Here is a 15,935-nt window from a genome sequence, read left to right on the forward strand (position 1 = left end):
ATCTTTGTACAAAAACTGCTGATGTTGTTAGATGGCCCTAACAGACTCTTGCAGGCAGAGGACATGGACTTGCTAACTGGGTTGGAACTGGTGGCGAGTGCTACAGAGTGCGTAAAGAAACTCCGCTCTGAGGATGAGTTCACTGATCTGTGGAACAAGGCCAACGATGCTCACACTTCTACACCTGCACCACCAAAACGGAGACGCACAATGCATAAGAACTTGGAACAGTTTGTCGTTTTGGAGACGACAGGAGAAAACAACGACAATGACAAGACGGAACTGCAGAGGGTTTTTTACAGCGCAATTGACACTGTGCTTGGCGAGATCGCTCAGCGCTTCAGTGAGCGCAACACACAACTCGCCCGTTCACCCGCTGCCTTGAATCCTGAAAATGGCACGTTTTTGGATCCCCACTTGCTCCAGCACATCATGACATTAACAAAGTCAACCATCAGTGAAACAGAGTGTGTGGTTGCAAAGCAGTTTATTCGCTCACAGACAGAAAAGCAGCCAAACGAGAGATGGACAACACAAAAACTCCTCTCAACATACCACAAAACGCTGGAAGCCATGCCAAGTGTAGTGACTGCGATGAGACTTGGACTAACATTTGGTGCGTCCACTGCCATGTGTGAAAACTCATTCTCAACATTGAGGAATGTCTTCGCTGACCATCGATGGTCCATGCGCCATGCACGCAAGGCACAACTGGTACAGCTGGCCTTCGAGAGAGACCTCACACGTAAATGCCTGAATGAATGGAAGGAGAAGGTCCTCAGAAGATTCCACACCGAGATGCGTCGCCTGCAGCTCTTCTGACAGCAAGTACAGCGGTATAAAAACTATACGAGGAGTTCAGATTGTGTGTGTGACTGCTGGTGATGCGTGTGTGGTTGTGGTCAGCACCCGCCATGGTCGGCTGCTTTGTACTTCTGATGTTTAAGTTAAATGTTGTGTTTGGTGCTTTGCATATCCCATATCTAGTGCTTTGTGCATAACCTTACCTCTGTGTAATTGACTGCTTTAAATGCGGACCTTGTGGTATCTTCAGGCTGGTCGTATTTGCTGTTGATAGTTTAACGTGATGATCGCAGGTCATAGCCTACTGTATCTTATTTCAAAGTGCACTGATTCTGGTGCCAACCTACCCCGTTTCGTCATTGTATCTCTGGTATATTAATTTTCTAATGCCAATTCTTCACAACACCTTGTATAAGTGTACCTGAATTGGTGCCAATTGTCTAATCATTGAATATTTGCATTGTGAATGTGCCAGTTTGTTGCGGCTCTCCTGCATTCGAATAATTTTAGGCCAAAAACATCGGAACAAATTAAATCTAGCTGAGATCAATTTGGTTAGTATGCGACGGCAACCTCAGTATAGATGTGTCAATGCTGCATGAATACAATGGTATTCTGGGTTATCAAAAATATTAAACATAATAATTGTGCCCCCCCATCCAGTTCATATGCCCCCCTTAATACTGAGTCCTGGCTACAGGCCTGATTGTGTGTGGCATCTGTGATGCTCTGTTAGCCGAGCATGTGGGCTGAGGTGCGCTGCAAGGCTTACAGGCTCGAGCAACATACCTGGGTGACCTGAGGCACAGTTCGACAAAGATGGCTAATTTAACCAGAAGTTAGTTTTGAACCTTGAATGGGAAAGTCAGTGATCAGTGACCTTGCAAGTCAGTCGAGTCTGTAAGTCAATGATTGAGTAAGTCCAAACTGATTCTCAGATGTACTATCATCCATATAACCCGATGAGGCTCTGCATTGTTAACGGATGTCTTGTTCTGATCATTAATGCGTTTCCTGTATCTGCTTCAAAAGAAAATAAAAACGACATATCGGAAACGGTGATTGTTGAGACATTCTATGGAATGATTGGAAAAGTTGTGGATCAAAAATATTGTTTAAAGTGTATTATGATGTAAGTGTAAAACATCCATTTTCCAAGAGATTTATTTTCGAAAGTAGTATGTGGTTTTAGTATTGTCATGGTTGAGAAACTTTAATGAGATAATGTCACATTAACAGTCTTTATTTTTATTTTATGATTTTTTTATTTTATTTTAAATTAAGAAACATTTTCAATTACCCTTAAAATATAGGTGCTCGCATCATTATGGCAGCTTCCAAAGTCAAATGAAGGGTAACATGAGAGATTTGTTTGAGTTAAAATGAGAGCTCTGTTGGTATGCATTTAAGTCCACTCACTGATAGAACGATTCATATTCCTTACTATGCTATGTCCATCCTTTGGACTTGTTCAGTGATGAGAGGTGCAACTCGAGCCAAGCCAACAACTGGCATAACAAATTACTTCTACCTTTTCAGTTTTCACCCTGGTTACTTTTGATTTAAATAATCACAAAATTGATCATGGAAAAAATTTCCATAAAATACCCTGAAAGTATCGTTGAACTATGTCACTGTTCAATCCCATTCTTCCCTCCAGGCCTTCAAAAAAGCTGTTCACCACCACCTCTTATCGTCTCCCATCCAAATCCTCGATCTTTTCTACCCCCATTAATCCACCCCAAACTCACCTCCTTCAAATTCCCTGCTTTCTTTCCTGAAAGTCCCTGTTGTATCTGTCCATCTTGGACACCACATGTTCCCCGCCCCATCCCTCTCCCTTCCACAGGTCTCCTAATGTCTCTCTTCCCCACTGTTTTGTCCTTGCTGTGCATTGTGTGTTAGCTCTCATACAAGCCTTGACAATGTATACAAAAAATATATATATATATTCACTAAGCTTCGTACCACTAAGCCACTAAGCTTATATTCGTACCACTAAGCTTATAGGTCATCGGCCTTGTAATTGATAATTCCAAAACTGTGAATTCCCAATCATTGTGTAAATGATCAGAATGGATGTTGAAATGAAGTTTTTTGCACTTAGTTTATCTTTACAATAATACGTTATTATCAAGATAATTTAATGTACAATCTTTTACTGTTGCACTTCTCTCCTTTACTGGTGCTAAATGGAATAGTATGCACTTTGAAATACCATATATTAATAAAATACTGCAGTGTCGACGGCTCAACTTACGTTGAGCTCGTCGCGGCGGGTGGTTAGAGTCCTGCGATGTCCCGAGTGGCTCAACTCCTGAGGAGACGTTCCGAATTAATGGCAGACAATGTGCGCGCGGGTCGTGAGGAGAGACACGAGAAGCTTAGCTCTGGTAAAACCAACGGGTTTATTTCCTGAACCACAAACAATAAAAACCAGGGATGATTGAATCACGAGGAGACAAGGGCAGGTTGAGAGGAAAGGAAGGGAATGCAAGTAATAAATAATTATATACAAGGTGGATAAAACAAATCTAAAGAACTAGGGCACCACACACCAGACTCAGTCACTGATGGGAATGGAACAAAAACCAGCGGACTTAGCTCTGGCGGCAGCGGGTATGAGCATGGGATGAGGAGATGAAGATATATGGGCAGGTTAACAAACAGGGCAAGGCAGACAATGGGGAGACGAAGCAGCAGGAAGACAAAATGCCACAGGGCGAAGACAACAGGCAGAGGCAGGCAGGCAGGACGACCTCCTCTCCTCAGACTCAACTCCCCTCACAATGTTTGCTCTTCACAGAACTCCACCATCCCCTCTCTCATTCTCCTCAGAAAAAAAAACTACCCGGTTAGGCTCCTCCCTCTCCTCTCTAGGGGAAATGTTCTGCCTCCCTGGGAGGCATCTATAACTCTGCCCCTGAAGGCATTCATCGCTCCACCCCCATCTTTTGCCAAGTCTTCCGGCACCCCCTGTTGAGGTTTACATCAAGGTTTTACACACAATTTCCTTAACCATAATCCCTAACTAATTATTACCATGCACCACTCCCTGTATGGCACACATTCAAACAAGACAATTCTTAAGCTAACATTTCCCGACTGATACATCGAGATGGCTAATTACTCGCACACAGACCATGCCACTCTCGACATTCCTATCTGCTCTTGGTAATATTTAACCCCCCACAAATGTAACAATACTGCGATGATCATGCACGTGTGCATGTGTTTTTGTACCAATTTGTTTCAGTCTATGACTATAAAGGTACTTCAAATGTGACATGGACTTTTGTTTATAAAAGGCAGTGTAATGTCCATGGATTAATAATTTTTTGAGGGGATTTGTCTTCCTCATGTTGGTAGTCAATACCCACCATCATGTGTTTCTTGATTTTTTTAGCAAGAGAGAGAACGAGAGAGAGAGAACGAGAGAGAGAGAGAGAGAGAGAGAGAGAGAGAGAGAGAGAGAGAGAGAGAGAGAGAGAGAGAACGAGAGAGAGAGAACGAGAGAGAGAGAACGAGAGAGAGAGAACGAGAGAGAGAGAACGAGAGAGAGAGAGAGAGAACGAGAGAGAGAGAGAGAGAGAGAGAGAGAGAGAACGAGAGAGAGAGAAAGAGAGAGAGAGAGAACGAGAGAGAGAGAGAGAGAGAGAGAGAGAACGAGAGAGAGAGAGAACGAGAGAGAGAGAGAGAACGAGAGAGAGAGAGAGAACGAGAGAGAGAGAGAGAGAGAGAGAGAGAGAGAGAAAGAGAGAGAGAGAGAGAGAGAAAACGAGAGAGAGAGGGAGAGAGAGAGAGAACGAGAGAGAGAGAGAACGAGAGAGAGAGAGAGAGAACGAGAGAGAGAGAGAACGAGAGAGAGAGAGAACGAGAGAGAGAGAGAACGAGAGAGAGAGAGAACGAGAGAGAGAGAGAACGAGAGAGAGAGAGAGAACGAGAGAGAGAGAACGAGAGAGAACGAGAGAGAACGAGAACGAGAGAACACGCAATGAAGTTGGAAAGGAGAATAATTATGAAACTTGTGGTCAACGAAAATATCAAGCCCATTGGAATTTATAGACTGTGAGCTGCACAGCATCGTGGTGATTTTCCAATGCAAGATATTCATCTTAAAAAGCACGTTGCAGGGGCAAATCCAGGAATCGGGTAGGGTTTCCAAATAACAGAAAATTATAAATTTTCCAAATAATTTCCAAATAAATGACTGTGAGCTGTTAGTGGTTTATTGTTTATAAGGTACTATATAGATACAGTTTTACTGAGGCTTCTGGCCTTTTTTGAGGCACACTTTCGTGGGAGAAATAGTTCTGGGTGACCAGGGAACCCCTGGGTTTGCTACTGTAATCGTAAATATGTTTTTGTTGGGATGGGGAGGGGGGGTTCCAGGCAACCAGGAAACCCCCCTGGATTTGCCACTGCATTGAGGGCAAGATCTCTTTGATGAATGACGTCTTGCACTGGCACTGTCCCAAAGAAGTCGACACTGAAGGTAAATGAAAACTTCCTTGCTGATGGGGCAAGTGTGAATTTCTAAAGCTGGAGAAAATATCTTGAAAAGTACTTGAAATAACCATCTTTTTTTAACACACATCAAGTTTAGTTTGGAGTATAAACAAGAGTCCTGGTCAAATTTGAACCACCCTCATAATTCAACTTGCATAATTACCAAGACACTTGTTATTGCACAGGGGAGCTGATCTTTATTCTCTTTAACGCTTCAGATCGGCCATTTCTGCAGCCATCTTAATGAGCTCTCTGACTGGCCAAGCACACAGCCTTCCATCCAGCAGCCATGCAAGAATCCGTTCACACTCTTTGTCGAGTATGGGGGAAGGCATGGAGGTGGATGTACATGGCTTATGTCGTACTGGCAGCCTGAACAGCGTCGTGTCCCGGTGAGAGTTCCACTTAAGTGCAAAGCTCATTATCATGACCTACTTTACCACTATTTCTGTGGCCTGCACTCAGAGTCTATTGTAGATAATGACATGGTATTAAGTTGGAAAATAGCTGTGATTAATTCCTTCTGAGAAACGGTGAAAATTATAACGTATTGTTTTCATAGCTGTACAAGGAAATTATGCACAAGAGGAGGCCATTCGGCCTATCATGCCTGCACCACAGCAATAGCAGATTTAATAAATCCATCAATACCCCTTCCTTTTGTGTACAGCATTTTGGCTGCTACACTGGTACTCATTTCACCAACCTCGGAAGGATGACAGGCTGAGATAAACCCCCTGGTGTTAATTCAGCAGCCAACGGGGCGTGAACTCAGGACCCTAAAATCCCAAGCCACCACCCTAACCGCGAAGCCAAAACGAGGTTAAATCGTTCGGTATAGAGAGGAATTATGACGATTGATCAGGACAGTCTTGTAACATCACAAGCTTTATCTTTTTTGTCAGTTAGGAGGCCACAACAGGCCTGGAAGAGAAAAATTGAGAAAGACAAAATATATGCAATAGGAAATGGGAGAGAAATACAATCTTGACTATTTTACAAGTTGTAACTGTTGATTTTTTTTTTGTGTTGAGAAAATGAAAATGGATTAAGGATTGTACTGTTTCCCTTAACTTCTCTCCCCGATGTCAGGCATCGTGCAACATTTCAAGCAATCAAGAATTCTACGAGGCCGTCGAAAAAGTAACGTGAGTGACTTCACAGAAATTTTATTCCAAAAAATATATTGAAATCACATCTTGTCCCCTTCAAAAGAGTTTCCCTCCAGTGTCACACACTTGTTCATCCTCTTCTTCCACGCATCAATGCACCCCCGGAATGCTTCTTCTGGAATCCTCTGGAGCTCTGTCGTCATGGCCCCTTTGATGGCTTCCATATCAGGAAATCGGGTCCCCTTGATCACCCACTTGAGCTTGGGAAATAGGAAAAAATCACAAGGGGCCAAGTCTGGCGAATACGGGGGTTGCTACAGAGTTGGCATGTTACTCTCCACCAGAAACTGTCGGATGCTCAGGGCACTGTGAGCAGGGACGTTGTCATGGTGGAGCACCCAGGTGTTGTTCTCCCACAGATCCCTCCTCTTGTCCCAGACTGATCGCATGAGGTGCCGGAGGATCTCCTTGTATACGTATTGATTCACTGGTTGACCCTGTGGTAAAAACTCAAAGTGGACGATGCACTTGATGTCAAAAAACGTGATGAGCATCGCTTTGACCTTCGACTTGGACATCCTTGCTTTCTTTGGTCTTGGTGATGCTGGACTTTTCCAGTGATGACTCTGCCGTTTGGTCTCGGGATCGTATTCCAATATCCATGATCCATCGTCAGTAATGACTCTCCCGAGTAGGTCTGGATCGTTTTCGAGGCGCTCGATAATGTCTTGACATGCAGTGACTCTTTGCTGTTTCTGGTCGTCGGACAACAGTTTGGGGACCATCTTTGCGCACACCTTGCGCATTTCGAGATTTTCAGTGATGATGCTCCAGACAGTGTCCTTGTTGATGGAAAGTTCCTCAGCAATCATTCACACCATGAGTCTGATCTGCGCACACCATCTGCTTCACACGCTCAATGTTGTCCACCGTTCTGCTCGTTGAATGTCTTCCAGACCGTGTGGATCATCTTCAACCTCCTCCCGTCCCTCTTTGAACCTCTTGTGCCATTCAAATGCACGTGTACGTGACATTGTTTCTTCCCCATAGACTTGCTGCAGCATTGTGAAGGATTTGGAAGGTGTTTTGCCAAGCTTGGCAAGAAACTTCAGATTTGCTCTCTGCTCACGATTCATAGCGTGACGACTCAGACTAGACAACGTGTAAAGCATGACCTGTAAAAAAAATCACACAATGAGCGCAGTCAACCGTCACCAATCATATATATTGCTGGAATGTTGCAAAAGACTGTGACGCAACTCGTTCATTCAAGTTGTGTAAGTGGAGCACACAGCAGGCTCAGTCCCGTTACTTTTTAGATGGACCTCGTAGCGCAATGCATGATATTCACCTTTGAAGGCTGGTGTAGCTGCTCAGTAGACAAGACCTAGACCTGAGCTTTGCATGTTACATCACTTCACTAATTTGGAGTACTTTCAGTTTTGTGTTGGGGAATTCAGAGTCGAAGCCCTTGACAGGCAGATTCGGCCTGTCCACAGCCTGTGTGAAGGAAAACATTCAATGCCAACAGCTAGGGTGGGCACTGAGGATCAAGGGGAATGAGCACAATTTGTGTTAGATGATTCGGTGAGAGATATTCCAATCAGGACACATGAGCAATGTGTAGCTGTCATATAACATGCATGCAATTTTTTTTTATGTGACCCACTGGTTTAGTGTCTAATATTCCAATGCAAATTGGGAAGGGCTCATCCAAGCTTGACGTCTTGACCCGATGTTGGCACAAAAAGAGGACCTTTTCCATTACACGACTTTCAAAATGACATATGAATGCTAAATGAGGCCTTTTGCGCATGCGCTGGACATGATTACACTGACTCGGTTCTGATGGCCGGGCACTTTTAACCTGCCAATGCTAATGCGAAATGTGTAATTCAAATGGTCTTTTAAACATCCTGTGATGTTCAGCATTTAGATGGTAGAATGCAATATCTAGATGGTTATCCATAATTTTTGTGTTCCTGAATGCAATTCAGACTTGCAGAAATGTAGGGATATGAGAAATATCCTTGATTGAGATGTATCAGGTTCGTACCATTCACTGTTGGTCTTTTATTGCATCGGCCATAGATATAAAAAACACACACACACACACACACACACACACACACACACACACACACACACACACACACACACACACACACACACACACACACACACACACACACACACACACACACACACACACACACTTCACCTTTGAGCAATAGATGCAAAAATCTAGTATAATTTTTATCTTGTGGCCCCAGAATCAAACCAATAATGTATTTTTAACAGCCCTCAAAGCTCCCATTGCTCGTACCCACCTCCTTCCCAATATAATTAATAGTATATATCATTATTTTAAACTTACCCTGTCCATGCACAAGCCCCAGATAAGTCCTTCCCATCAGTGTTCAGAAGAACCCAATCCGGATACACGGTCTATTCACTGGTAGTGGTTGTGTAACATACGTCCCTTCACTCAGTCCTTGCACCGACGCACTTGGTCAGGAGTTTGCAAGATGAGGAGGTCCCCATTCAGCAAGCTGAGAAAGTTCTCCATGTCTTTGGTTGTGCAGAGGCACTGCCCTTTCTCGCAGGTACTTTTCCAAGTATTTTTGGCTTCTTTCAGAATCTTGGTGAGCCATTCTAAGTAACAATCCTTATCCCAGACAAATAATACATTTTATTTCGCCCCAAACTCCTCAGCTTCCTGGGATTTCTGTGCATACACACTGAGCATTTTTTGGGTGGATTACATCATTTTGAAAGTGCTATATTGACACACCTATTACACTGATGGTGTGCACAGGTATTCTGTATTTTTACTCGTGATTTGCAGGTCTGGACGGTTCATCTATTTTGTGGAATACTAACAAAATTACAGTATATACTGTACATGTATAGAAGCAAAATGAAAATGTAAAATAATGTTGTTCAACTTTTGTATTTTCTCCTCTGAAATGAGCAAGACATGTTTTTTTTTCTTTTTGTGGACATAGCCAAAGCTCTTCTCTTTTTGTGGACATAGTCAAAACTCGTCATAGATCCAGAGCACAGAACGGATCAGGATGCAACATAACAAAAGGAACAGCAGAAGGAGAAGGGGGAAATGCCAACAGCACTGCAGAGGGAGAAAATATATGAATAAGGACAATCAAGGGTTGTGGGTAATGATGAGGGGTAGGGGAGAAAGCAAGATGGATGGATACAGAACCAAAATGGTGGACAATATGGAGACAGTAGCAAAATGTTGGTAGAGGTGGTTTAACAGTTGTATAAAAGATCATGGTTTTGGATGGGGGATGATTTGAGATGGTGGTGAACATCTGTCTTGAAAACCTGGAGGGAAGAAAGATTTAAGAGAATGTGGAAGTTGGTTCCATAGACAGGGAAAAAGAGGAACAAATGAGTGGAGGTGAGCAGTATTTTTGGATTTTGGCAGCTTCACTCAGAGGGGTTTGCAGGTGGACCATGAGCATCCTGCGGATACCTGGGGGGTGGGGGGGGGGAGGTGGAACAAAGAATGGAGAGGGCAGAGGGTGTAAGACCACAGAGGAGGTGGAAGAAGACAGAGAGTACCATCAGCGGTGGTGAAATGATAGACCCCAGAGATTCAAACCTCAGAGAATCCAGGGATTCAACTCAGCTTCATTGCGAGAGATTCAAATTATCTTGAAAGCTTTGGTTTCCACATTGCCAAGCTGAGCAAGGTATGAAGTAGGGGTGCCAGCCCAAAGGAGCGAGCAGTATTCCATCAAGCTGCAGATGAAAGCCTTGTAAGTGGATAGCAGTCCAGGTGTGCAAAGGAAAGACTTTGTATGACGGAGGATGCCAGTCGGCATCTGGCTTTGGAAGCCAACTTTGAAATGTGGTTTGCCCAGAGGATATGACGACTGAGAGTGAGACACAAGAGTTTTCATAATTAAACTTCTTTGAGAGGGTTGTTGATAAAGTAGATGGGATGTTTTTTTTGGTATGGCCCTTTCAGAAAGAAAGACAGTGGTGGGTGGGATTTCTCAGGGTGAAAAGACTTATTCCAAGTGTTTGATCAGTTCGTGATTTTGTCAAGGGCTGAAGAAAGGGAAGAGGCTGCTGCCTGTCTATCAGAAGGATGAGGGATGTCATAGCAGACATTGGAGTCATCAGCAAAGAGATAAAGAGGATTTTCCAGAGAGTCAGAGAGATTATTGATGAAGATTAAGAATAGGATGGAGCCTCGATCACTGTCTTGGGCTAACCAAGCCATGACAGAGAGAGGAGAAGAAAGGATTCTGTTGAGAGCCACATGTTGGCTATGAGAGTGGAGGAAGTCAGTAATCCAAGAGTAGAGTTCACCTTGGATTCCATAGGCAGATAGTTTGGCGAGCAAGGCAGGATGGCAGACGATATAGAAAGCTTGTGATATGTCCAGAGAGACGGCCCTGATTTCATGTCTGATATTGAGGGCATCCATCCATTGTTGGGAGTAGAAGCAGCATTCCCAAAGAAGAGTGACCAGGTTGGAATCCAAATTGATGATCTGAGATGAGACTGTTGGAGAAAAGGAATGATTTTATGTCAACTATGATGATGGATTACATGACCTTGCTGATGATTGGAAGTAAGCTAACTGGTCAGCAGTTAAGGGGATCCATTTTTGCACTTTTTATGTATTGCTGTGATGTGTGTACGTATGCTTGTATATATGTATGCATACCCATTTGTATGCAGCGAAGACACCTGAAATAATGACTTCTGTGTTTTGTAATGGTATAGTAGGGATTTGTTTTTATATGTACTGGTTTAAGTGCCCAAATGAACTTTTGTCATGTCCATGACTAGATTTTTCAGCTCAGTACATCCAGAAATATGTTTTGGAGGAAAACGATTATTTCCTGTAACTTTGTTATGGGCCCTGTTGGAGCCCCTTTGGTCCAGCTTCTATGTCATTCAGGTGCCCGTAAGGAGAACATTTTGACTGTTTGTGTTTAATATCCGATTTCCACTGTGAACCTGAATGAAATAAAATTGCACAGAGATCAATGTACATTTAAGAGCAATTTACTCATGTGGGCCCATAATGGAGTATTGAGCATATGGACCTATATTAGGTGCCCCTTTACTTGAGCAGGTATCAAGTTAAAAACACCCATTACATTTAAAATGCCATTTTACTGAAATAAGCCAACATACACGCATACAGCATGATAAAGCAACCGGTCCAGATGACATCAGTTGTCCAGATGGCAACCTCGACTCAGATTATGCAACCGGTCCAGGCGGCATCAGCTCACGTGTCCTAAAAACCTGCTCTGCTGCTCTTGATCACCCTCTCTGGTCTGTTCACCGTCTCATTTGCTCAAGGTCATCTGCCAACTGCTTGGAAATCAGCAAACTTTACCGCCCTGCTTAATTAAAAAAGGTGCAAAAACAGATCCCTGCAATGGCAGACCAATCAGCCTTCTCTCAATCATCAGCAAGGTTATGGAATCCACCATCGCTTCAGACATTAAATCCTTCCTCTTTTCCAATGGCTTGATTTCCAATCATCAATTTCGATTCAGACCAGGCCACTCTATCCTGGATATGCTGCTTATGCTCTCCCAACAATGGATGGAGATACTCAATGCCAGACATGAAATCAGAGCCATCTCCCTGACCATATCACGTGCTTTCGATACGGTCTGGCACCCTGCCCTTCTCACCAAACTCTCTTCCTATGGTATCCAAGGACATCTCCACTCATGGTTCACAGACTTCCTCTCCTGTCACAGCCAACGTGTGACCCTTAATGGAGTTCTCTCATCCCCTCTTCCTGTCCAGGCTGGAGTTCCTCAAGGCAGCGTTCTAGGCCCTGTTCTTTTTCTGGTTTTCATCAATGATCTCTCTGACTCTGGAAAATCCTCTTTTTCTCTTTGCTGCTGACTCCACCCTCTGCCGTTACCATGTGTCATCCCTCAGATCGGCAAGTAGCAGCCTCTTCACTCTGCATATCTGGATAAAATAAAAGCTGGTCCAATACATGGAACATGTCTTTCAATCCAGACAAATCTCACACTCTCACTATGTCTTACTGAAAGGACAGTCTGGAACACCCCCCCCCCTTTCTCCCATCTACTTTCTCAATAATCCTCTTGAAGTCCTTTCCTTCAAGCTTCTGGGTCTAACTATCTACCATGATCTTTCCTGGGAAAGCCAAATCTCCAAGCTGGCCTCCAAAGCCAGTCGCCGACTGGGAATCCTCCATCGTACAAAGTCCTTTCTTGGCACACCTGAGCTCCTGACCACACACAAAGCTTTTGTCCACAGCCTGATGGAGTACTGCTTTCCCCTCTCGGTTGGTGCTCCCGCCTCTCACTTTTCTCGGCTTCACGCTGTGGAAACCAAGGCATTTAGATCATTGATATCTCCTGCGATGAGGCTGAGTCTTTTGGTCTCTCACTCTCTCACTGCAGGCAGGTCAGTGGTCTTTGTCTTATACCTTCTCCTCTCTGGCCTCACCCCCCCTTGCTATGTCTGTGATATGTCCACCCCCCCCCCACCTCCATATTTCTGCAGGGCACTAAGGTCAGCCAGCAACCCCCTTCTGGTAAAACTACAAAAAATCAAGAATCTCTGCTCACGTTCACTCTTTCATTCCTCTTTTTCCTGGCCTTTGGAACAAACTCCCACACTCTCTTAAATTCCACTCTTCCCTCCAGGTCTTCAAAACAGCTGTTCACCACCATCTCTTATCTTCCCCCATCCAAAACTATGATCTTTTCTACCCCTGTTAATCCACTCCAAATCCACCTCCTTCAAATTCCCTGCTTTCCTTCCTGAAAGTCCCTGTAGTGCCCATCTTGTTTACCCTGTGTACCCTGCCCCATCCCTCTCCCTTCCACAGATCTCCTCATGTCTCTGTTCCACACTGTTTTGTCATTCACTCTTCTGCCCCTCTTGTCTCCTGCTCCCCTTGTTGTACTTTATGTGTGCTAGCTCTCATATGAGCCTCGACATTGTAAACACACACAAAAACAATGCTTATATCATGGTATTTTGCTGTTAGGGGCTGTTGGACCCACTTTTTAAATCTCATGGGAGCACGTACCATCTTTTTGATGTCAACCTTTTCTTTGTTCCTTGAGGTATCTTAAGATACCCATTTTAGATGGAGGCAAATTTAAAGGAGGCGAAATGGGAATTTTGCCACAAATATTAGTATTTCATTCAAAAATCTCAGAAACCGACAACCGGATCCAGACGAAACTGGCCATGCGGCATCATGACCATGCTCTAACCTTGAGTTGTGCTCCCCATGGCCGTATCGACCCTGGAAAGGGGCCATGGCCTCCCTCCCCTAATCCCTCATATTCACTAAAACATATTTTCCCCACAAACTACATGACAGATTACGGACCAAATTTGGTACGATACATCAGGACAGTGGGGTCTCGGGTTGCGCTCCCTATGTGGATGCGCCACCTATAAGAGCCTGAAAAGGGGGAGGGGTGGTTTGCCTCAAATTCAGGGATAATATTATATAAGGTTCTCAGAAGCTTATGACAAGATGCAGACCAAACTTTTCATGAAACATAAGGACCATGTCATTAACTTAAGTTGTGCTCCCCATGACCGTACCCCTTCAGGAAGGGGGGCTATGGCTGCTTCTCTCTATTCCCTCATTTTCACCTCACCTGTTGGGGAAATGACCGTCAGTCCCCCATGGGGCTATTTTTCACACGAGCAGAGTACCCACCCCACGGGTGATCTTGTCCCAAGCATACAACGTGATCTTCTGATGTATACCTTCACTTGGGCTGTGTATAGGCAACTGACAGCTGCCTCAATCGCTCCCGAAAATAAAAAAAATACCTGGGTTATCTATATGAAGCAAAAACATACCTACTGCTAAAAATTCAAAACACCTCGCTGCACTGGAAAATGTGGTGAAGGGAATACTGTATTGTAAAGGGTGGAGACTTGGAATACCCTCGCTCCCTGGACGTGGCGCTACACAATACACATTTACCGAGATAATTAGCATCCCCCTCTTCTCTTCCTCCTCCTCCACAAAGACCAGCCACAAAGTTAAAAACACTCCCCATCCACTAATTAGGGACACGCTGATCCAATGTAGCAAGTCTGGATGTAATTGGTCCAGAACTGTAGGAGGAGTAGCATGACAAAGAAACAAACACCGGTCCATGAATTATTGTAAGGATGTCTTAAGTCATGCTCGTGTGTCTTGTTCCGACCATCTTTCCTGCACTGACCATTTGGTTAATTGACAACTCCTGGAGGGAAATAAATGAATTGGTGTAATCTGTTTGTTTTGCTATTTGCACATGTTAGACACATGCGAGATGATAGGCACACTGCACCTTTGTTCAGCCACTTGCTGTGTACATTTGGCCTTAGGCTGGCTATCCACAGGATTAATTCCTGGCATGTGCAATTCCCTCTTTTAATACACATGACAATATAGGTGTGTGTACATATGTGTAAGTATAATTGTATTCATTTTTAATGTATGTCTTTCCGAACTTGCAGATTAAGTAAGAACGAAGATGAATGCAATGTGACTTGGGCAGAACATGAGGAGGTTGAGATAAGTACACTCACTCAGGATCAACACAAAGCTCCAAATGATGCCACACTCCATTCAGAGTCTGATGAGGAAACTGGAGAGGAGGAAGAGAATAAGGGGTTGGACAAAAGAAGAGTGAAAAGGTGTCAAGAATTTGGGGTTGAGCTTGGTGTTGCACATGAATGTCAAGAAGAAAGAATGATTCACAAAGGAATGCTTCACAATGATAGAGCTAAGGTCAGATTGGTAATGGAAGAGAATCATGATCTCACAATTTTACAATTTGTTTCTCACATTGTCATACCATGACACAAAAGACATGTAAATGCACCAACAGGAATGAATGATGCATTATTCTTAACCGCAGATGCAGTCACTGGAATCGGAAAGCAGCGATCTCACAGATGTATCTCCCTGTGAAGCCTCGTCTCCTGCGATCTCTCCACAACCCAATTCGAACTTGTCTCCCACAGGTAAGTAAACAGCAATGGATGCAAAATAGCAATTGATTGTCAATTGCTAAGAATGTAATCTCCATTTTTTTTCTGTGAATATTCTCATGATTGGTCTGGCCATCTCATTGTCTCACTTGTAACAGCCGGAGAGTGAGAGGGATGGGAGAGAGAGCGAGCGAGAGGGGTGGGGGAGGGAGAGAGCGAGAGGGGTGGGGGAGGGAGAGAGAGCGAGCGAGAGGGGTGGGAGAGAGAGAGAGCGAGCGAGCGAGACGGGTGGGAGAGAGAGAGAGCGAGCGAGACGGGTGGGAGAGAGAGAGAGCGAGCGAGCGAGAGGGGTGGGAGAGAGAGAGAGCGAGCGAGCGAGAGGGGTGGGAGAGAGAGAGAGAGCGAGCGAGCGAGAGGGGTGGGAGAGAGAGAGAGCGAGCGAGCGAGAGGGGTGGGAGAGAGAGAGAGCGAGCGAGCGAGAGGGGTGGGAGAGAGAGAGAGCGAGCGAGCGAG

The 15,935-nt window shown here is 44.3% G+C and overlaps 1 protein-coding gene and 1 long non-coding RNA gene across 11 annotated transcripts in view; one reads left to right on the top strand and one right to left on the bottom strand.

The window, feature by feature from the left end:
• CEP89 (centrosomal protein 89) overlaps window positions 1–15,935 on the top strand; it is a 159,772-nt gene that overhangs the window by 20,906 nt on the left and 122,931 nt on the right. For 8 of the 9 annotated variants that reach the window (XR_015060850.1, XR_015060851.1, XM_085891686.1 and 5 more), the window contains 3 exons: window positions 5,532–5,705; window positions 14,946–15,219; window positions 15,350–15,455. Coding sequence is in view for 7 of the 9 variants with exons in the window: in XM_085891682.1 (XP_085747808.1) it covers window positions 5,532–5,705; window positions 14,946–15,219; window positions 15,350–15,455 (554 nt within the window). In the remaining 2 variants the exon portion in view is untranslated. Of the gene's footprint in view, window positions 1–4,799; window positions 5,300–5,531; window positions 5,706–14,945; window positions 15,220–15,349; window positions 15,456–15,935 lie in introns of those variants that run through there. The other variant, XM_085891687.1, reaches the window with a different exon arrangement.
• The window catches only part of LOC147021588 (uncharacterized), a 44,974-nt gene continuing 35,505 nt past the window's right edge, over window positions 6,467–15,935 (bottom strand). Inside the window, exons 2-3 of one of the 2 annotated variants that reach the window (XR_015060856.1) lie at window positions 15,018–15,076; window positions 6,467–7,600 (exon numbers count right to left, since the gene is read on the bottom strand). This is a non-coding gene — a long non-coding RNA (uncharacterized LOC147021588). Of the gene's footprint in view, window positions 7,601–8,496; window positions 15,077–15,935 lie in introns of those variants that run through there. The other variant, XR_015060855.1, reaches the window with a different exon arrangement.

Source organism: Eptatretus burgeri, chromosome 8, assembly GCF_056783735.1.
Source record: "Eptatretus burgeri isolate ZD-2024b chromosome 8, Ebu_testis_v1, whole genome shotgun sequence".
Classification (NCBI taxonomy): domain Eukaryota; kingdom Metazoa; phylum Chordata; class Myxini; order Myxiniformes; family Myxinidae; genus Eptatretus; species Eptatretus burgeri.